The sequence below is a fragment of the Suhomyces tanzawaensis genome (genome assembly GCF_001661415.1).
Source record: "Suhomyces tanzawaensis NRRL Y-17324 unplaced genomic scaffold CANTAscaffold_5, whole genome shotgun sequence".
NCBI classification, from domain to species: Eukaryota; Fungi; Ascomycota; class Pichiomycetes; order Serinales; family Debaryomycetaceae; genus Suhomyces; species Suhomyces tanzawaensis.
The window spans coordinates 536,531-556,478 of NW_017963640.1; the positions used below are offsets into that span (position 1 = coordinate 536,531).

Here is a 19,948-nt window from a genome sequence, read left to right on the forward strand (position 1 = left end):
CTTTCTTTCGCGTGAGGCTAGTGGAGCTAGCGCGGGAACCAGAAACTATTGGGTGGGGTCGCGAGCCTGGGTGAGAGTGGGTGCGAACCAGCTAGCGAGACTGTCTCGCTAGAAATGGGTCACCGGTGGTATATACAGCGCCAGGTCGCGAGAACTCTACCGACAAAACACCACCATCTTGTTTGCGCGAGCACTGGCGAGAAACCGTCTGGGCTGTCTGACCACTACCGATGCACATAAGCCTTGTTTGAGTTGGCAAGAGATAGATCCCGTGGGTTGAGCCACCCCCAAATCCTTGAGAAACAAATCGCGAGAAATGCCCTGAATTGTGGGAGCCAGTGAATTCTTGTTATGGTGAGCAATACAGCGTGTTGGATACTCCCATTGCACACCATTTCAGCTAGCACTTCACACAAGAGCTTGGTCCCTAATAGAGGTCGCTGCCTAGTCTGTGAGACCCATGATTGCTCCATTTCGCTGGTATTGTCGGTAGCCTTACGGCTGGTAGGTGATTTTGCAGCACATCGCCAGATTGCGACCGTTCACGAAGTACGGTCAGGAGTACCTCAAGTGATCACTGCACATGGTTAGTCTGCTAATGTGATTACTCTGGTTGGTCTGCTAGTGGATATACCCGGTTGCTAGTGGAAAATGGCACCTCGGAAGTGAAGTTTGTCATGAACTGATGGCTCCCCTGCCCCTATCCTCTGATCCACACTCTTCCCGTTGCGGAATTCCCGTACCGATCGGGCACTATCCCCATAAAGCAAAAAGTGCATTGCCGGTAATGGTATCGCCGGTGGTCCCCACCAAATACCTACCAAAACCCACCAAATGCATCAGTGACAGAAGATCGGCACGGCAGAACGAGGCCCCACGTGATGGGACTCCACCACCGCTTAAGCCACAGGACCGCCACCAACAAATCTACACCACGCAGGGGCCCCTACCCTAGACAGAGGCTCAAGGATTCCCGATCGCGGCCTCCAGGGACCTCCGGATGAGTCACTGGAAACTGGCCCCTATTGTCCCAGCCGCACCCCTTGGTTAGTTGCTCTTATCAGGCTGGGCCAGATAGAACCTTTTGGAACCATCCCTGTGGCAGGCTGGGCGGGCCAGACTCAATCAAACGGCTAGCAAACGCACGGGGAAGCCCCGGCCAAGTACAGAAAACCGGGGGTGTACCGGTGGCGTGCGGCTCACTGCGCAACCAGTAACTGTCATAAACTGCCACGGTTGAGGCCAGGTCGACGTCCCCTCCAGCTAGACATGCCGCAACAGGCTCCTCTTGCACACGCAGACCCATCCCATGGTCCAGCCCTAGAACCCCCTGAGTCTCCGCCCATTTACGAGCCCCCTCCCATCCACAATTTTCCTGGGCTCCGAGCCACCTCCACAGCGGACCTTATTAAGGCCGCCGTTTCCGTGTCCGCTCCCGCGCCTGCGCCATCATCCGCACTCGCAGCCGGGGCCGTAACTCGTCGTATCTGCCTCCGGTTGTTTCATATTCCGGTCGTATGAGGGGTTAATGTTTCTTTTGCCGGCCCCTCCTTTCTTTTTCAATACACCGGTCAGCTTATAAATATATCCATCCTCCCAACATTACATCACAGGTGTTTTTTGAAATATTTGGCCCCGTTATCTTTACTATCAGTCCCCCAACAAAGCCCAGCTTTTTTCGGGCCAGCTTGCATCTCACCTCTGTTTGCACTCCCCAGTTTCCAGGTAGTGCCGACACCGAAATACCCTGATTACTAATTGTTCAGATCCCCCTAAGAACAGCTTGACACCCGTCGAAATAGTCCCCATCCACAATATCTCTATCCTGCCCACCTCCCGCTCCCAAATGACCGATATCAAGAGAAACATCTCCGACGTGACGGTCGACCTGCCCTCCTCTGGCTCCTTCTCCCCCGAGTCCCACAACGACAAGAAGCTCCACACCAAGCCAGGAAGAAAACCAATAGAAACCGAACCCAAGTCCAAGAGAACTGCTCAGAACAGAGCCGCTCAGAGGGCCTATCGTGAAAGAAAGGAGCGCAAAATGAAGGACTTGGAAGACAAGGTCAAGTCCTTGGAAGAAGACAATATCAAGGCTCTCACTGAGTCGGACTTTTTGAAGGCCCAGGTTGACATGCTCAAGAGTGAGTTGGCAAGATACAGAGGCAATGCAGACATGACCGATTTGAACTTGCCCAACAAAGTGGGTAAGTTGACTCACCCACAAACAGGCGGCTACCTCCCATCATTCAGTTCCCAAACAAGTGTATCCACAAAATCCTCAAGTCTCTCGAATCACATCCCTTCCGTGTCATCTGTTGGATCCGAACCAGCCACCAAACTCAACACCTCTCCTTTTTCGGTCGACTTCCCTTGGTCTAAAGATAACTTGAAAAAGAACACTACAACTGACAGTATAAGCAGTCACAACAGCTCCAACAATAACTTTCAAGTTCCAGATCTCGTTGGTGGCTCTTCGTCTTCGAGCAGTCCTTTGAATGAAAACATCTTGGTCTCCCCAGACTCCTCGGTCTCCTCCACCCACGAAAGCACCAACCTCCAAATCAAACCAACTACAAAGAACAGCATTTCTAATAATTTCGAAGAGAAAGTGGATCCTTTCTGTGTGCAATTAAATGAAGCTTGTGGAACTAAGCAATGTCCTATTCCCAAGTACAAGAGAAACGGATCTAAGGCTTCAGTCACTTCCAGCACTAAGTACGGTAAAGATGATCAATTCCAACAATACAATTCACCATTCTCCAACTTAGTGACTCCTAACTCTAATTTTGAAGGCTACCAAGGTGGTCAAGTGAGTAGTCAGTTTGACTATTTGAGTGATCCATTTTTCCTTCCAAACAACAACACTAATACCACTGAGTTCAACTTCCCAGAATCTAGCAACGATGACCCATTAGCATTCCTTAACGATAACAATTTTGATGTATCCTTGGCATTCGGAAACTCAAACACGAAGAATGAAGTTAAGAAACCAGAAGTGAAGGAAGTGGACCCAATATCGTTCTTAACCACTGAAGAATCGATATATGATCCATTGAATCAAGGTAATAATTTCGACTTGGGTGATTTTGTCAAGCCAGCCGAAAATATTAGTCAAGGCAAATATGATAGTGCGTACACAACTTCAGTGGTGCCGAATGATGAGGAAGATGAAAACGAAGTGGTTCCCGCGCCTGCAGACACAATGAGATGTTCCGAAATATGGGATAGAATCACTGCTCATCCGAAGTACACCGAAATCGATATCGATGGATTGTGTAGTGAGTTAAAGAGTAAAGCCAAGTGTTCCGAAAGAGGTGTGGTTATAAATTCTGCAGATGTGAACCAATTACTTGAACAATCTACCATGTTCAAGCGTTAATCAAGAATAGCTACATCCCCCTTTGAAAAAGTCCCATGAAATGATGATATCCCACGTTGCCCCAACCCCTATGCCGTTACGTTTATATAATATGTTTGATCGTGTCGAGGCACGATCCCATTTACCTATATGACGTCTTGTTTATAATTTACCCATATAGAATAAATGCTGAGTGAAGCATATTTGTAGATGGTTCAATATCATAGGAGAAGAGACTGGATGTCATATCTTCAACTATCTCGTAAGATAGCATCTTACTATTCGGAGCCGATCTCGCGATGTTACCATTTAAGAGAACTGTCATCGATTTTTAAGTGTTCACCGGAAGTGTATGCAGAGGGTCTATTCTAAGATTTCCGGTTCGAGCAAATTTCAACTGTTCCGTATTAGTATCTGTCACTGTATTGGTTATTGGCCCGGAACCAAGCAGTAGCAGACCAACTTGATATGTCAGCAAAGAGAAACAAAAAGATCCGCCACAGAATTGTAATCTTGTCATACTAACAATTACCGGACAGCTTTCTCGCCTAATCTTAACCACAGCTACGGCTATGTGCTTACGAATTTCGAAAAGTCTGGACTGGAGTCAGTAGTGTATATACTTTTCCATGCAGCGATGAGATCACATCGTTCATGACGGTTCCGATTCAGCCACAATTCTAGGACAGAAATGATTGGAGTTTACTATTGTTGATAGTCTATCACTTTGTGCTGTTTCGGAGTTTTGTAATATCGCTCTTGCAAGATTGATTCATATCCCGTTTCCCGCGCTTTTTGTTCCCCGATACCCCGACACCTCAACTCCATTTTTGCACCCAAGTGGTATATCCGCCTAATGCTGTATTGTCTCAACTACTGGAATGTAGACTAACCGGAAAGTTAGGCCCCCGGCAGTCTCTTTGTTTTGTAGACAAATCTTCTTTTTCATTGCTGGCCAAAGATTACATGGTTTCGGTGAAGCAGTTTGCTCTATGCTACCGAAACTTGCTCAAAAAGAGAAATATTTGGAAAGAATAACAGTTGTAATATTATGTATATTCACCCCCAAGTCAGTCAGTTGTTCCAAGTTACGAGGTCCTGAAAGTACTAAGCATGTGCTGAAAATCTCGTGAAGGGTAGTCCCTAGATTACCACCATATTATTACTTGCTATAAAACTATTCAACCATGGGTATATCATACTCGACGTCATCCTCTTCGTCCAACATCTGGTCGATTTCCTTTAACTGGTTGTCTATCTCTTTTTTGGAAGAATCCTCCTCCTTCTCTTTGGACTCGTCCATATTAACGTCCTCTTCATCGTTTGCTTCTTGAGGAGTCCTTTCATGAATAACGCCAGTTTCATCTGAGCTTGGTTTATCTTCATCCAACCCTACTAAATTATCCTTGCTATCCTCAATTTCCTCTAATATTGAGCTTGCCCTACTAAATGATCTAGGAGTAGCTTGTTCTTCACTTATTTCCCTCGCTAATGCTGCTTCGTACAGCTCTTTGACGGATGTCTCGAAAGCTTCGAAATTCTTTAAAGTCAACCGGTCAAATTGAAATTCGGGATCTTGAGTATTTTGATCGTAACACTCTTTAGTACCTTCTATGGCCTCGAGAAGTCCCTTCAACACCTTCGATTCCAAAGCTGGGGTAATTGAAATCTTGGTTAAGTTGTTAAGGATCGCTTTCTTCACAGCTTTTGTAGTATCTTGTTCGACTACTTGTAACAAGTAAACACATTGCCAAACTTGTGATGTTTGTATTTTAGTCGACTCTGGGGTCATGTTAACCAAATTGTTTGGATCACACCAGTAGATTAACTGCTGTACAACTTGCAGAGGGGACAATTTGTTCTCATATTCGAGGAAGTCGCTTGATTCGTTGAACATTCTGTACATACAGTCTCCACTAACTGACGACAATCTAAACTGATGCTTAGGATGGCTGAAAGCATACACCGGAATACAAAACGCCAATATTTGTCTCAATTCCTGGTTTTCTTGTGTCAATGGATGGAAGTAACTCAAAATTAATGCTTCAAATAATTGCTTCTCTGTTTCGAGTTCTGGTCTTTCATCATCTATTTCTTCCTCAGTTTTATCGATTGCACTAAAAACGTCAGCCAAAAATAGTTTGCAAAGGCCCTCTGCCACAACACACTGAAGCTTTGGCATATCAAATGAATTCAACGATTTGTAAAACAACTTACCATATTGATACAATGCCCGCGAATCTATAAGTGTTGTCCCATATGTGGAAAGAATATCGATGATTGCTTTAATACCAATTATTCGAACATCTTCGCCAGAGTTTCTCATGGCCGCAAAGAATGTACTAATTGCATCTTGAGCAGTGTTCTTGTCAATCAACGCAAAAAGCCCCAAACATGTCAAGCCTTGCAAGTGGAGGGTGTACTTTTCACTATATTTTATAGCATAATTAACTAGCCCCGAGTAAATAGATCCTAAAGAAATATGGTTCTCTAAGGGATCCTCGATAAGCTCCAACACATTCTGTGTAATTCGCAAACATCTAATCACAATCTCATCTGGAGGAAGTTTTGGCTCTATTTTACGCTTCTTGATCTTTCGTGATGATATCCTTTGATTTGCTTTATTTCCTGATTCTGCGTCTGTGCTTTCCCTATCTTCGGGGAGCTGTTCGGAATCACCACTTGACTTTGAATCTTCTTCCTTTTCTCCTTCTTCTGCCTCTCCTCCTTCTTCTTCATCTTCTTCGTCCTCGTCTTCCTCATCAAACCCTGAGATTGCCGAATGGAAAGTTTCGTCATCGCTTTCGTAGGAATCTCTTATATCTGTAATTATTTCAGTGGCCATAGTTATGAAATCCTTTTCATTGATTGAAATTTTTCTTAACACTTGCAATCCTATAGAAATTAAGCTGGATGAAAGCTTGTCTTCTGTCAAGGACTTTCTGATAATCTGTAACATTTTTCTTCTTCCTATTTCGTCGCTGAAATCGAATTCCTTCGAAATCAACATCAATTGTTCAATAATGAATTCCAACTCTTTCAACTCGTCTGCAAATGGTAAATACTCTTCATCATGTTGACTGAATCTTTCTTGTTCTTCTAATTTTTCCTTCGACAATGAGTGATACTTTTCAGTTCCTTGTTTGAACCTTGATTCGCAGCCAATTATAGCCTTTTCAGTTTCCTTGACCTCAGCTTTGCTTGACTTAATTGAACTCTTTATTTCTGCTTGCTTTTGAACTAATTCTTCAGGTGAAAATTCTATAAGTTGTTCAACGATTTGTTCGTTATCTTCAGTTAGAAGATCCTGATAAGATTCATCATTAGCTTTTAACTTCGACAATCTTTTCTTAATAAGCTTGGCTAATTCCTCGTAATCTTCGATATTGCTTGTTGTCTCTCTGAGATTTCTCTTGTAAGCCTCCACTTCATACCTGATTTTTACTAATGCATTTTCAACTGTAAACAATTGACTTTTGACGAATTCTATCCGTTGTTCGTGATCTTCGTATTTCTTAATGATGGCATCATTTTCTGATAAAAACCTTATTCTCAATTGAAGATATTTCTCAAGAGTTTCTGCCAAGTCAATTGATTCGGGAAAATTTGAATCTATCAAATCATAATAGTTGTTATCATTGCAGTGATAATAGAATGTTCTCATAAGGAATGCCTTTTCGACAGTTAGTGCTTTCCAGTAGCTGTCATCAATCTTGATTGAGTAAAGCTTATCTTCTTTCCCTTTAAAGAATTCTGACATTACAAGATCAGCCACTTTACTCTCAGTAACTCTTAACACCTCTATCAACTCCAAAATATCTTCATTTGCTGCACTGTACCAATATGTGTTTACCATTTTGACTGCAGCCTGTTTAACTGAATCATTTCGATCGTTCATACCCCACTTTAATAAAAACTCTCTTTGAGTAAAGTCAATATTTTTGAAATCCCCTAATTCACGAGAAATTCTGGAAAAGATCAACCGTCTATTTATGCTGTTAACATCCCGTGACCTGTCGATAAGGTAAGGGATTGTGGTTTGATTTTTTGTCAAGTTCAAAATGGCTGCTCTTCTTACCTCAGCATTGTCGTCATTTTGGATCGTTGAGACTATTTTGCTAGTTATCAGGTCCTTGTTCAATGGAAAGCTAAATGGACTATCTTCTTGATCGTCGAAGTCGAAATTAAAAGACTGAAATCTTGAAATTGCCACCACCGCCTGTATCCGAATAGTTGGTTCTTTATCATTAAGTCTTTTGTTCAAAGAGGTGTATAACGCCTCGAAAGTATCATGGTCTATTTCCCCAATGTAGTATACTAAGTATGCAAGTATTTGAACAACACGATACCTGACATTCTTATCCTTAGCTTCGACGCCTCTCAATAGATGATGGATCAAGTATTTGATGAAGGCACTCACGTATGTGTCTTCTTCCTGCTCTTCCTCGCCCTCGTCCATCTCATCCACCTCATCTCGTTCGTTTTGGACTTCTTTCTCTTGCCTTCTTGCTAGATCATCCTTCGATACGCTTGCGACAAAAGAGGAACAGAACTTGGCGATTCTATCGGCCACTTGTTCGCCCTTTTTCAATGGCAAAATCTTGTTTATCAACTTGGTAAAATACATGGCAAAGTGTTCTGCAAAGTTCAACTCTATTGCTTTGTTCATGATGTTCTTCATTACTAGAACGAGCTTTCTATGCCCCGATAAACTGAGCTGAGCATCTTGAAAGACGTGACTTACTGCATTACGGATTTCATCCACAGTCTCTATTCGCTTGATATTGTCAAGGGTGGGTTTTATGATCGATTGATGTGAGGTTTGGGGCCCATTCATCTTCGTAACATTTGGTTGTGGGTGTGGAGATGGGATGATTTGAGGTGACCATAACAAATCGCGGTCAAAAACACGTTGATGTGCATCCTGCATATAGTGACGATGCGAGATCAAAAAGAATGAGCGGTACGGGAATCGAACCCGTGACACCTGCTTGGAAGGCAGATATGTTAACCACTACACCAACCGCCCTTTAATTGTGATTTTCAACATATTGAGCCTTAGTCGTCGATACAACTTTTGCATTAGTAAGTGCTTACTAATAACAGTCTTAAAGACAACAATAAGCATAATAAAGAATACAGCTTTGGCTAGACCTGGCCATTTACTTAGCTATCACAGTGGAACTAAGAGATTAGACTATCATATTATTCCCATAATCAATGGAAAAGTCGTGAACATCACGTATCCAAAGTTCTTAATTACTGTAATATGCTTAAGGAATTTCAATTGTTGGACTATAGGACAAAAGAGAATAAGGAAAATACAGCATAGAAATAAACTAGCTATCCATCACTGGGTTAAAATACTCCGCATGAGCAAAAAGGAGGTATAAGTTGCATGCTAACAGACTACATCAGGACTAGGTACTTCCAGTTTGAAAAAGAAAAATCGGAAATCACTGGAGTAATGTAATTACTAACAAATCTGAGGAATATAATAAAGTTAAGTGAGCTCCTGAAGGACAATGTTTGCCAAAGGAATGATTTTATTAACAGTATACCTTGTAAATTATTATTTCACAATGTTTTGGAGTGATAATTTATGACTAAGCTGTAAATCTAACCTTAAAGATAATCTGTGACTCTCTGTTAAGGTTGGTTCTTTCAGCACGGGGTTTCAAGAAGTATTTTGTCTTGCAAATTCATGAAGTCCAATGAATTGCACTGAGGACTGAGTGCAAGTCAAACATACTCTGGTACCAGAGTATGCTCCAGTTGAAACTCATACAAATTTACATCTCAGGTATGCTATACTTTCCCGATATGGTACGAGGGGCCTCTACGACAGTAGCCCACACTGCCAGAAACTACCACATCACTCAAACCACTCCATCTTGGCATTTCTACTTTACGTTCATCCATGCAACCTGGACCACCTGACACCATAGTTGACACGACGGCCAGTTTGAACTTGTCAAACTGGTCACTTTTGGCCTCTGTACGCCATCTCACCACTGATTGACGATGAGTGGAAAAATCCTTACTACCACACTGTCCATCACGCCTACAGTAATCAACCGGGTTTATGTTGATCCAAGTACCTCAGCATTCCTCGGTACGCGTCTTTGTGTATACACACCCTAAACGAGTGGTAAACGAGGAACGAATTGCGTACGACGGGAACGACAGAAAAATACGGCCACAAAAGAGTAAATCTTTTCGGGCGGTGACATCGGCACCAGTATATAAAGGTCGAAGTGCCGTGATTGATTTTTATCATATTGATTCAACTCTATAGATAGCATAATGTCCACAACCAAAGCTTCTAACAAGGATTTCGAAAGAGACTCCCAGTTCACCAAGGCCTTACACGGTGACTCCTACAAGAAGACCGGATTGTCGGCCCTCATGGCCAAGGCCAAGGATGCTTCCCAAGTGGCCAACGAAGGATACTTCAAGCACTGGGACGGAGGTGTCACAAAGGACGACGAAGACAAGCGTTTGGAAGACTACTCCCAATTAACCCACCACTACTACAACTTGGTCACTGACTTCTACGAGTACGGATGGGGATCTTCCTTCCACTTCTCCAGATACTACAAGGGTGAAGCTTTCAGACAAGCCACCGCCAGACACGAGCACTACTTGGCCCACAAGATGAACTTGTCCGCCAACATGAAGGTGTTGGACGTCGGATGTGGTGTTGGTGGTCCAGGTAGAGAAATCACCAGATTCACCAACTGTGAAATTGTCGGTTTGAACAACAACGATTACCAGATCGAAAGAGCCAGACACTACGCCAAGCAATACAAGTTGGACAACAAGTTGTCCTACGTCAAGGGTGACTTCATGAAGATGGACTTCGAGCCAGAGTCCTTCGATGCCGTGTATGCCATCGAGGCTACCGTGCACGCTCCAGTGTTGGAAGGTGTCTACTCGGAAATCTACAAGGTGTTGAAGCCAGGTGGTGTTTTCGGTGTTTACGAGTGGGTCATGACCGACAAGTATGACGAAAACAACGAAGAGCACCGTAAGATTGCCTACGGTATCGAAGTCGGTGACGGTATCCCTAAGATGTACAAGAGAGAGGTTGCCGAGCAAGCCTTGAAGAACGTCGGGTTCAAGATCGAGTACGAACAAGACTTGGCCGATGTCGATGACGAAATCCCATGGTACTACCCATTGAGCGGTGAAATGAAGCACTGCCAACACTTGTCCGACTACTACACCGTTTTCAGAACCTCGCGCATCGGTAGAGCCGTCACCAAGGGTGCTGTCACCATAATGGAAAAGGTTGGTTTTGCTCCTAAGGGTTCTGCCCAGGTCACCGACGCCTTGGAAGATGCTGCTGTCAACTTGGTTGAGGGTGGTCGCAAGAAGTTGTTCACCCCAATGATGTTGTTTGTGGTCAGAAAGCCTTTGGACGCTAAGTAAGTTACCCATTCAGTTCTCCTGTAACATTAATAATGCATATTCAGTATAGATTCAGGCTATAAGTTCCGTAAGATTAATAATGGATATTTAGGATAGGTTCATATCCTGCAAAATTGGGAATACATTTTTAGGATAGATTCATACAATTTCCTGTACATAATGCATGTTCAGTATTGACAGTTCCTGTAACATTAATAGTGCTTTCTGATCCATTTCAGTTCCTGGAATACTGCATCCAATTCTCTCACCCAGTTCCACGCTCCTGCACACCCCCGGCCACGATGTCCGAGGCACATCGGCGTGATTGCTTCGCCCGCACCAGCTGCGGCGGTTTCCCAATTGGGACCATCAGGTAATTTCACATCGATTATCAAGTAGCAACCTTTATACAGACAATGTATATATAATCCCCCAATTGCCCACCCCCATCGCCAATTGCTCAATTATCAAAAATGGTTCTCCAAAACCCCAACCTCGAAGGCTACGAGATTGTCCGCAACTTCTGGCAAGTTTACTACAACTCCCACAAGGGCACCTTCGTTGCCCCCAAGAAGTGTAGCGGCTGCTACAACAACGACAGATTCGTGGTGTGGGCCGTGGCCGTCGCTTCCCAGGCTGTGGTTGACGGTGCAAGAATCTACAAGGAATTAAGACCATTGGTTCCTGCTGCCATTGAAATCTTCCAAAAGTACAAGAACCCCCATCTCAAGGGGTTCTCAGCCGCTGAAAACAACGGCAACGACAAGGACATCTACTACGATGATGACGCCCAGGTGTGCAGTGCCATGCTCACTGCCTTCGAAGTCACCGGCGACAAGAAGTACTTGGACCAGGGCCGTGAATTGGTCCGGTTCTTGATGGGAGGATGGAACGATGACCCCAATGCGAAGACCAAGGGTGGTATGCGCTGGCACGTGTCCAAGACCTTGCTCAACTCCTGTACCACAGCAGAAGTCGCCAAGTGTTGCTTGCAAATCGCCAGCTTCATTCCTAACGAAGCCAAGATCTACATCGATTTTGCAGCTAAGTGTATCGACTGGCAGATTAAGGTGCTTCAGGATCCTGAAGACAAGTTGATCAAGGATGGTGTTGGTTTGGACTCCACAGATGTCGATGACGTCAAGTGGTCCTACAACACCGGGACCACCTTGTCTGCCGCCTCCCTTTTGTACCACCACACCAAGGACTCCAAGTGGAAGGCTATCGCCGACGACTTGGCTAAGGCTGCTATTAACAGAGGCGTATTCTTCTACGATCGTGACTACCCCGATGAGTTGAGATACTGGAGAGATCCTTCCTACTTTGTGCAATTGTTGTTGGAAGGCTTGGCTGACTATCTCTTGTTCGTTGGAGATGAGGCCCCAGATGGCTTGCCCCAAAAAATTCACACCGAAGTGAGAAGACACTTGATCATGTTCTACGAGTACATGAAGGATCCAAAGGATGGATTGTACCTCCAGAGTTTTGAACCTCACAATACTTACAAGGAGACATATGAACACAAGTACAAGAGAGAATTTGACAGCAAAAAGGGATGGGGCCTCAAGGGTGAAGACAAGGGTGACGATGGTGAACCTCAAAAGTGTTTGATGGGTGGAGGTGCTGCTGCCAGAGTTTTCTTCCAGGGTGCCAGAATCGTACCCGAGATCTAAGTTTTTCGAAATTAACCGCATCTCTTGTATAGCACACTAGAAAATACGATGCCTTATGATAATTGTGTAATATTGAAATATGTAGCCCTGTATAGGAATCTGTACCACGCAACTACATTCTTCTTTTGATGTACAAAACGCTTCGACTCTATAAAAACGTAATTGCTACAACCGTTATTTAAATCACTTGAAATGACCATTTATTGTCCTAAATTCTTAACTTAGGCAAGTTGAATGCTGGGGTGTGTGGCAATGAGAATTGCGATCTTTCAACCACGATAATCTCATTCAGGCCGAAGTTTTCGACCTTCATAACAGGTCTGTACTTCGTAGTAATCCAATAGGATTTGTCTTCAACATCTTCATCGACGTCTTCGCCATCATTTTGCTCGGTGTCACCGTTTGGCTTATCCTTTCTTTCTTCTTCCTCTCTACCTCTCTTCTTGGATTCTTCCTTATGTAACAAGTTCAAAGATAAGTCGAAGTAAGAAACCCAATTAGACCCATAGGTCCATAATTTTGACCCCTTCACGAACACACCTTGAGGTCTTTCCAAGACCAAAAATTGTTTTGGTAACACTTCACTATTTCTTTTGGACCATGGAGTCAACAACGACTTGGAATCAGATGCAATGAAGAATTCGTAAATTTTGTTTTCTTCGTTCATAACAACCAACTTGTCGCTACTGGTAAACTCCAACAAATGAGGGTAGGAGGTTAATTTGGAAACCAAATGACCGTTGGAAGACTCAGATAATGAGTAAATCTCAATAGAACCATTGAATCTAGAAATGGCCAAGTTTTGCTCGTCTGGTGATATAATTAAGTTGTTAATGTTGGAAATGTAAGAAATTCTTGCCTTAGAAGCATTAGATGATTCCAAAAGTTCGATCTCATCATCCAAACTTATTGTTTTGGCATCATTATCAATAATGAATTTGTAGATTTCTTCATCTGAAGTCACCACTATTAATTTGTTTGAGTCATATAATTTTACAATCTTTCCCCCTTGAACTAAACTATCGAAATTATCATCCCTAATCTTTTGAACCTTCAACTTTAGGGTTTTCTCTTGCTCCACCAACTCGAATACTTTGACTGATGATAATCTGGCAACTGCTAACAAGCTTCCTTCGTCATTCATATCGACACTGGTGATGTTTTCATCATCATTAAGCGTCAACTTTGAGATCAATTTGTATTTTCCATCAGTGATTCTCCAGATTTTGATGGTTTGGTCTTGCCATAACACAACCAACGACTTCAATTCATTGACCAAAACGTTCGACTTTTGCTGGTTTATACTTAACTTCTTGTACTTTCCATCATAAAAGTTTTGGACTGATTGTATCACTAGACATCTCTCTACACCACCACTAATCAACCAGTTGTGAGATTTACTTTCGAAAATGGACATGGATCTGATATCATTAGAGTGCAATAACCTGTTAAAACTGTGAACCCATTTGGTTGTTGACTTGGTTTGAATCAAGTTATATTGATGAATCTTTCTGTCCACACCAGCTGAGAAGATCTTCTCCTCTTGCACATCGAAATCCAAACTCAAAACATCGGCCTCGTGCTTGTTGAAACTTTGCAACAATGTGAATTGTTCAAGATCCCAAAATTTCACAGAGCCAGTGGAGTCTCCACTGACAATCTGTTTCTTCTTTGGCAAGACTATAATGGACCAGACCAATGTACTTTCGATCTTGGATTTATCAACTCTCATAGTAGATAATATTCTACCCTTAGAGTCACCTGAAGCTGCCCAGGATCTAATTCTACCATCAGAACATCCACCAATCAACATATCATTCTCGTACCACTTGATAGTCAAAACTCTGGCATCTTGTCTCTGACATATGTTATCATGTTCCAACGATCCGAACCCTCCACTGATGTCAATCATAACCACACTACCATCATCACAACCAACGGCCAATTTCTTCTGGTTTCTGCTGATATCTATCGACCAGATGGTTCCGGCGTTACAATCATAATTTATGACTGGCTTGAGGGTCTTCAAGTCCCATTCAGTGATGTATGTAGAACCTCCGATAGAAAATAATCTTGGAGACTCGTCCTCACCAGTACACCATACTAACCCTTCAACAGATCTGCCACTTGAGCCTGGCAAGGTTAATTCATGGATCCAGTTATTCTTTGGGTTCCAAATCTCGATGTCACCGTTACTTCTTCCTACGGCCAATCTTAAATCATTAGGGGTATTCCTGTTGGTGACCGAAGTATGAGAAAATGCAGTTGAAGTGATCGTATGTGGAGTATAGTCCACAAATCTACACCTATGAATATCCATTGTGGTGTTGTAGTGATGGAAGAATGAAAAATTGTCATCTCATCTCAGAAAAGTAGTTGATCACGTGATGTGTCTTCACGTATGGGTGCAAGAATTGATATCAAGCATCCATGGCAAGAGTACGATGGGACCCCTCTTCTGGTAGAAGAAGCTTGTGGAGCTTCCGGGTTGGGGTTATTAAGCAAAAATTCATCTCAAAGAGATAATATCAATGGGTTCCTAACTTAAAGCACACGCTTATAGTTCGGTGTAAATTTTATTCCACAAAATTTATCTATACCCGTAGTTGGAAGTTGTGTAAGCAGTTCCATCAGTATAGTTAGCTAGTTCAATTAGCATGTTGAGTTTTTCTCTAAAGAGTCTAAGTTTAGTTTTAATCAAAACTTGCTAAATAGCTTGAAAAAAGGAAGCTTGAGACGATACCCAGAAATTATGATCAGTCATACGCTATTGTAGAAGGGATATTACCGTAATTCTTAAAATCGCTGGGAGAACCATTCTTCATATAAATAATTTACTTTTCTAGATAATGAATGCATGTGTCGTATTCGTCTCGTATGCTCTATTTACGGTTTAGTATCTTAGAAACCGGAGATTTATTAGACAAAACCAACAAAACTATTAAGGAATGAAAGTAATCTGATGAACCACTTATTCTCATCAGTGTTGATTATCATATTGATAACTAACTCTTGTGCTTGTTTGTTCGAAGCCCCAGCCGCAGAAGGAACGTCGACCAAGGTTCTCTTGACTATGACGTTCTTTTTCGCCAACCATGTCAAAAATAAGATGGCCAACAAACTGATGGAAAAATTCTTCAAGAAGTGAAGACTATTCTTTCCAACAATTCTCAAAATACGGAGTATCCTAAGCTTCAAAATTGAGTTTAAGTCCTGTTCGTCATCCTCAGGGATGTTTCCAGGTAAGCTACCTCTAAATCCTTCGGCCCTTCTGTTTGAATCATATTCATGAGAGAGTTTCCTGATAACCGCATTGATCTCATTCTGCCATGTTTTAAACTCTCCAGAAGAGTTTGATGCAACGGGAGCTACGTTTGGAGCATTCTGGATGGGATTCCGAGGCAATGAACGCGCAGACTGGGTTCCATATCTTGGAGCTTCGCTAAGGGGCAACGAATACACAGACGCGGTGCCAACCCCAGAAATTCCAGTAGCTTGTCCAGCAGCAGCGGAAGTGGATTGTTGACGTTGTTGGTTGACGTAGTCATTAATTGAGAGCATTGTGCTTCTTCTGGAATGGGAATATATCTTCTGTAAATTGTTTCGGTATTGAGTATTTGGCACTATGCTGGGGGTACCTGTGGAGAACTTGTCCGATTGATCAGCCTGGCTGAACAGAGGCGACCGCGATGGTAATGGTATAGGGTGGTCGTTCTCTTCGTCAGAATTGAATTGTAGGTCCTTGATTTGGTCCCAGAGGTACTCTAGCTCACTCAACAACTCTCTTGCCTCCAAAGTCCCACTGGCGTATATCTTCATTGTATCGATGAGATAGGAAATGTACCTTCTCTTGGCCTCCGTTTTGGAAATCCCTTCCTCACGCTTCCAAGCATCCCATTTCTTCTTTGCCCCTTCGTCCTCGATGGTGAAACCAATTGGTCTGGGCATAATGCCCTCCACATCGCCTTCCGTTGCCTGCTTGTACAACCCATACAATCTAATTCTGTTCTCTGCAGGCGGCCTGGGCAATGAGCCATAGTTGGAACGGGACGATAATGCTCTAATGGTGGTGATTGCTTTAACAAACACACGATCTATTGTTAGTATACAAGGTTACAATGAAGGAACCATGCGGGGCATGTCACGTACCAATTGAATCTGACATGATGTGATGAACGGAGGTTTATGGATATGTACTGTGAGGACAGACAAATTGCTTTGAACCTGGGGTCGGACAGAAACTGGGGATGTTTGGAGGAGAGACTTAGCACGTGAGAATTAGTGAGTTAACCACATGGAAATGCGACATGCAGATGATGGCGAAGTTCATGGGAACACCAAAAAAAGAGACATAATTTACAAATTTGAGCTAATGAAATGGACCAGATCACCCTCATTGAAAAGGAGAGTGATGGTGAGTAGTCAGCTAAGATTCTAGTTTGCACCAAAATAGGAACCAAATATAGCATATCATAAGATAAGATTTGGCACCAGAGTGTTGGCAAACAGTAGAGGTCTACAATATCAAAATTAGACCTGGCAAACCTTGACATAGTGAAACGTAAGAATATCAATTAAACCCTATCAAACACTTTTGTACATAAAATTAGTTTAGTTTTCTGGAACATCAATTTCACCATCGTTGATGGCTTCGATGATGTCATGAGGGTTCTTTCCTTCGACACGGCATCCAACGGATTGGGCAGTACCCAAGATTTCCTTGGTGACAGAGGCCAAGTTCTTACCGAAGGACTTTTCCTTCATGGTTCTGGCAATTTCAAAGATTTCTTCCAATGGAATGTTACCGTTGTGCTTGACGTTCTTTTCCTTCTTTCTGTCTCTTGGGGCTTCCTTCAAGGCAGTAATGACTAAAGAAGAAGCAGATGGAACAACAGAGGCAGTGGCTTGTCTGTTTTGAATTCTCAATTGAACAGTAACCTTGATACCCTTGAAGTTCTTGGTGGCCTTGGCAATATCTTCACCAACCTTCTTTGGGGACAAACCCAATGGACCAATCTTAGGAGCTAAAGCGGAAGAAGCACCGACTTCACCACCGACGGCTCTTAAGTAAAGGAATTTAACCTCACTAGGATCGAATTTTGGAGGCATCTTGACTTACTGTTAATATTATCTACCTATGAAGAAAGTAAAAAGATTCAAGTTATAAAGTGAGGAAGAATTTTTTCACCACACCATCGGTGCGGGTGTCGCGAGAACATCCAAACTTCAGATCGTAGCCCTGGGTGCAGGAGACGTTCACGTGGAAAAAGGATGCGGGTCATGTGCTGAGCGCGCTCTCCAGGGCTTGAGCCCTAGGTTGCAACCTGGTGATGTCATCATCGGGATGGAATCCTTACTACATTTATCAGTTCTAGTATTCGTACATTCATTAATCATTACAATGTTCCTCCAGGAATATCGTCTCCTATCCGGGAGTCTTCGTATAGCTCGTCCGATCCTGTTTCTGTCGTGGCAGTTGTGGCCAATTGTCGCAACATGATGGCAGGATGTTTGCCCAATTCCTGTAACTCTTTAAAGATTATCACCGGCTTCTCCGCCAACTTCAAGATTCTTTCCTTGTCTCCGTAGCAGATGACCAACACGTACTTGGACCAGTCATCTCGCGGGATATGATGACGTTTCATTGCCTGCTGCAATATCTTGAGACAAGAATCCTCCGTAGAAGCACGCAATTGCTTCAATGGCTCGTTAGATGGTTGCGAGGGGGCCGTGCTCGAGGTGTGCGCAGTGTGCGAGGTGTGGGTTGTGTGTGATGTATGTGCAGATGTTTGTGAGCCATGCAGCTTTAATGTAGGCTTGCTAGAAAGTCCCCCTTGTCCAAACTTGTTCATTGTCGGGGTGGTTGGAGTTCCGGGAACATTGCCAAGGGTATTGATGGTGGTAGTTGAGCTGGACGATTTAGTTTCGACAAGTCTAGGTCTTAAGGCTTCTCCGTCTTTATTGGAGTTATCGGGAATTATCTTAGGAAGAGTGAAATCAGCCTGGGTTCTGGTCTCGTGGATTTTAGGAATTGACTGCAGAATTATTTTACCTGTCCCTAATGAAAACTGAGACCCTGAGGAGAAACGCTTTGAATATGTCGGACTTGGAAGGTTATAGGAGCTTCTATTGCTCACGTTCCCGCCATTGTTACTAACACTGTTACTTCGGGATACATTCTGACGGTGTGGCGCAAATGTAGAGTTGGAAGTGATGGTTCCAAAGTCAGAAAGTGGATCCGCCCAAGAGCCCGCCGATTCGGACTGCGAGCTCAGAATGGAAAGGGTGGGGGAATCAACATTGGACGAGCTTGTTCCCGGATCAAGGGTGGGTGTGGGTAAAGGCTTGGAATCCTTGAGTAGCCTGATCACCGGGATCAAGTCTGTTTTCAATTTAATGAAGTTTTCGTTCAACCGCTTGATATCCAACAGGTTCTGGTTAGGAGAAACTGGAGATGGCTCACTGGACTGGATCTGCTGCTGCATGAGATGGCCTAACTTCTTGAACATGTCTTGCATGAGGACAGACGAAAGGGACAACGACTCCATGCTGACGTAGTTGGTGTTGATGTTGATGTTGTTGAGCTTGTACTCGGGGTCATTCATGGACTGGAGGGGGTACTTCTGGTGATGGGCAGTGATGAGGTCGGTGAACGACTTCTTGACCGCCAAGCGGGTCAGGAGCTGGGCAATTCCGAGCTCCTTGAGGTGTTCCGTGGTGATGAAGGGGAGGAGCGAGCCCTCGATCTTATGGTGGAGAAAGCTTTCGGCCAACCCTTTGTGTTCTTCCGACAACACCGATCTTACGTGGCTGGCCACTTGGGCCGGGTCCCACTGCAAGAAAGACTCGTTCGATGGGGATGACATGGTGCATAGGGATGGCGATGGGACAATCAGGACAGGGCCAACTATATCTATGGTATCTATAAATAACTTCCCGGCACGATCGAGTTCGATTCCTCCGTATATGTAAGATGCGGTGGTGTGTGGGCCTGGTGTATGGACAAAGAATGTTCTGATCAGTGGCTACGATCTAGAATGTGTTGACACAGCTTTTTATGCGGAAATAGTTGCGAGTTTCAAGTGCTCGTTTGGGCACTGACTTTTGTCTATAAACAGAGTTCCCTGAATTGGCACCACGGGCTGCGAGGCGTGGCGGCACACTCATGCCTGTGCGGGAGGGGGTTGTGTGGTGGATGGAAGGATGGCCGGAAAAGCTGCTACTATGGCATCTAATGTTACAAGTAAATGTCGTCTCTCCTCTTTACTGCCGGATATCTAGTGTGAATCCGCAATCCCCACTGATTTTCGTAGCTTTAGTTAACGGGACGTCACTAAATATGTGATCTGTTTTGAACCATTCGGATTACGGGGAAAAGGGCCCTCCAGACACGTCACTACTTTTCACACGAGCGGGAGGTTTCCGACATCTCGTGAGAGGAGTTTCAGAGTATTGCAATAGAGGTTTTTTCTGGAATACTTCGTGCAACTACGTGAAATAC

General features: G+C 43.6%; 10 protein-coding genes and 1 non-coding gene across 11 annotated transcripts; 4 read left to right on the forward strand and 7 right to left on the reverse strand.

Annotated features, from left to right (window-relative positions):
• Positions 1–97: 97 nt before the first annotated feature.
• CANTADRAFT_266690 (uncharacterized protein) lies at positions 98–579 on the reverse strand. Its single transcript, XM_020207841.1, has one exon. It carries the CDS (start codon positions 471–473, stop codon positions 225–227), a length of 249 nt encoding a protein of 82 aa, XP_020063607.1. The 5' UTR covers positions 474–579; the 3' UTR covers positions 98–224.
• Positions 580–1,112, forward strand: CANTADRAFT_266689 (uncharacterized protein). The gene has a single exon (XM_020207839.1). The coding sequence runs from the start codon at positions 686–688 to the stop codon at positions 953–955; it is 270 nt and encodes an 89-aa protein (XP_020063608.1). The 5' UTR covers positions 580–685; the 3' UTR covers positions 956–1,112.
• Positions 1,113–1,542: 430 nt separating this feature from the next.
• Positions 1,543–3,552, forward strand: CAP1 (DNA-binding transcription factor). Its single transcript, XM_020207799.1, has one exon. The coding sequence runs from the start codon at positions 1,847–1,849 to the stop codon at positions 3,380–3,382; it is 1,536 nt and encodes a 511-aa protein (XP_020063609.1). The 5' UTR covers positions 1,543–1,846; the 3' UTR covers positions 3,383–3,552.
• An 870-nt stretch (positions 3,553–4,422) lies between these two features.
• On the reverse strand, positions 4,423–8,222 carry YCG1 (condensin subunit). The gene has a single exon (XM_020206214.1). It carries the CDS (start codon positions 8,196–8,198, stop codon positions 4,539–4,541), a length of 3,660 nt encoding a protein of 1,219 aa, XP_020063610.1. The 5' UTR covers positions 8,199–8,222; the 3' UTR covers positions 4,423–4,538.
• Positions 8,223–8,318: 96 nt separating this feature from the next.
• Positions 8,319–8,390, reverse strand: CANTADRAFT_t175. Its single transcript has one exon. It is a non-coding gene; the product is annotated as a tRNA-Gly (tRNA).
• Positions 8,391–9,644: 1,254 nt separating this feature from the next.
• On the forward strand, positions 9,645–10,973 carry ERG6 (sterol 24-C-methyltransferase). Its single transcript, XM_020207800.1, has one exon. The coding sequence runs from the start codon at positions 9,668–9,670 to the stop codon at positions 10,793–10,795; it is 1,128 nt and encodes a 375-aa protein (XP_020063611.1). The 5' UTR covers positions 9,645–9,667; the 3' UTR covers positions 10,796–10,973.
• A 218-nt stretch (positions 10,974–11,191) lies between these two features.
• CANTADRAFT_26563 (uncharacterized protein) lies at positions 11,192–12,500 on the forward strand. Its single transcript, XM_020207801.1, has one exon. It carries the CDS (start codon positions 11,248–11,250, stop codon positions 12,445–12,447), a length of 1,200 nt encoding a protein of 399 aa, XP_020063612.1. The 5' UTR covers positions 11,192–11,247; the 3' UTR covers positions 12,448–12,500.
• An 87-nt stretch (positions 12,501–12,587) lies between these two features.
• UTP4 (Utp4p) lies at positions 12,588–14,815 on the reverse strand. Its single transcript, XM_020207802.1, has one exon. It carries the CDS (start codon positions 14,765–14,767, stop codon positions 12,656–12,658), a length of 2,112 nt encoding a protein of 703 aa, XP_020063613.1. The 5' UTR covers positions 14,768–14,815; the 3' UTR covers positions 12,588–12,655.
• Positions 14,816–15,366: 551 nt separating this feature from the next.
• CANTADRAFT_22484 (uncharacterized protein) lies at positions 15,367–16,612 on the reverse strand (the record flags this gene model as incomplete). Its single annotated transcript, XM_020206823.1, has 2 exons — positions 15,367–16,541; positions 16,597–16,612. The coding sequence occupies 2 exons, from the start codon at positions 16,610–16,612 to the stop codon at positions 15,367–15,369; spliced, it is 1,191 nt and encodes a 396-aa protein (XP_020063614.1).
• A 446-nt stretch (positions 16,613–17,058) lies between these two features.
• On the reverse strand, positions 17,059–17,556 carry RPL12 (60S ribosomal protein uL11; the record flags this gene model as incomplete). The annotated part of the gene is made up of 1 exon (XM_020206824.1): positions 17,059–17,556. One exon carries the CDS (start codon positions 17,554–17,556, stop codon positions 17,059–17,061), a length of 498 nt encoding a protein of 165 aa, XP_020063615.1.
• Positions 17,557–17,843: 287 nt separating this feature from the next.
• Positions 17,844–19,313, reverse strand: STE50 (Ste50p; the record flags this gene model as incomplete). Its single annotated transcript, XM_020210182.1, has 2 exons — positions 17,844–18,180; positions 18,292–19,313. The coding sequence occupies 2 exons, from the start codon at positions 19,311–19,313 to the stop codon at positions 17,844–17,846; spliced, it is 1,359 nt and encodes a 452-aa protein (XP_020063616.1).
• Between the last annotated feature and the right edge of the window lie 635 nt (positions 19,314–19,948).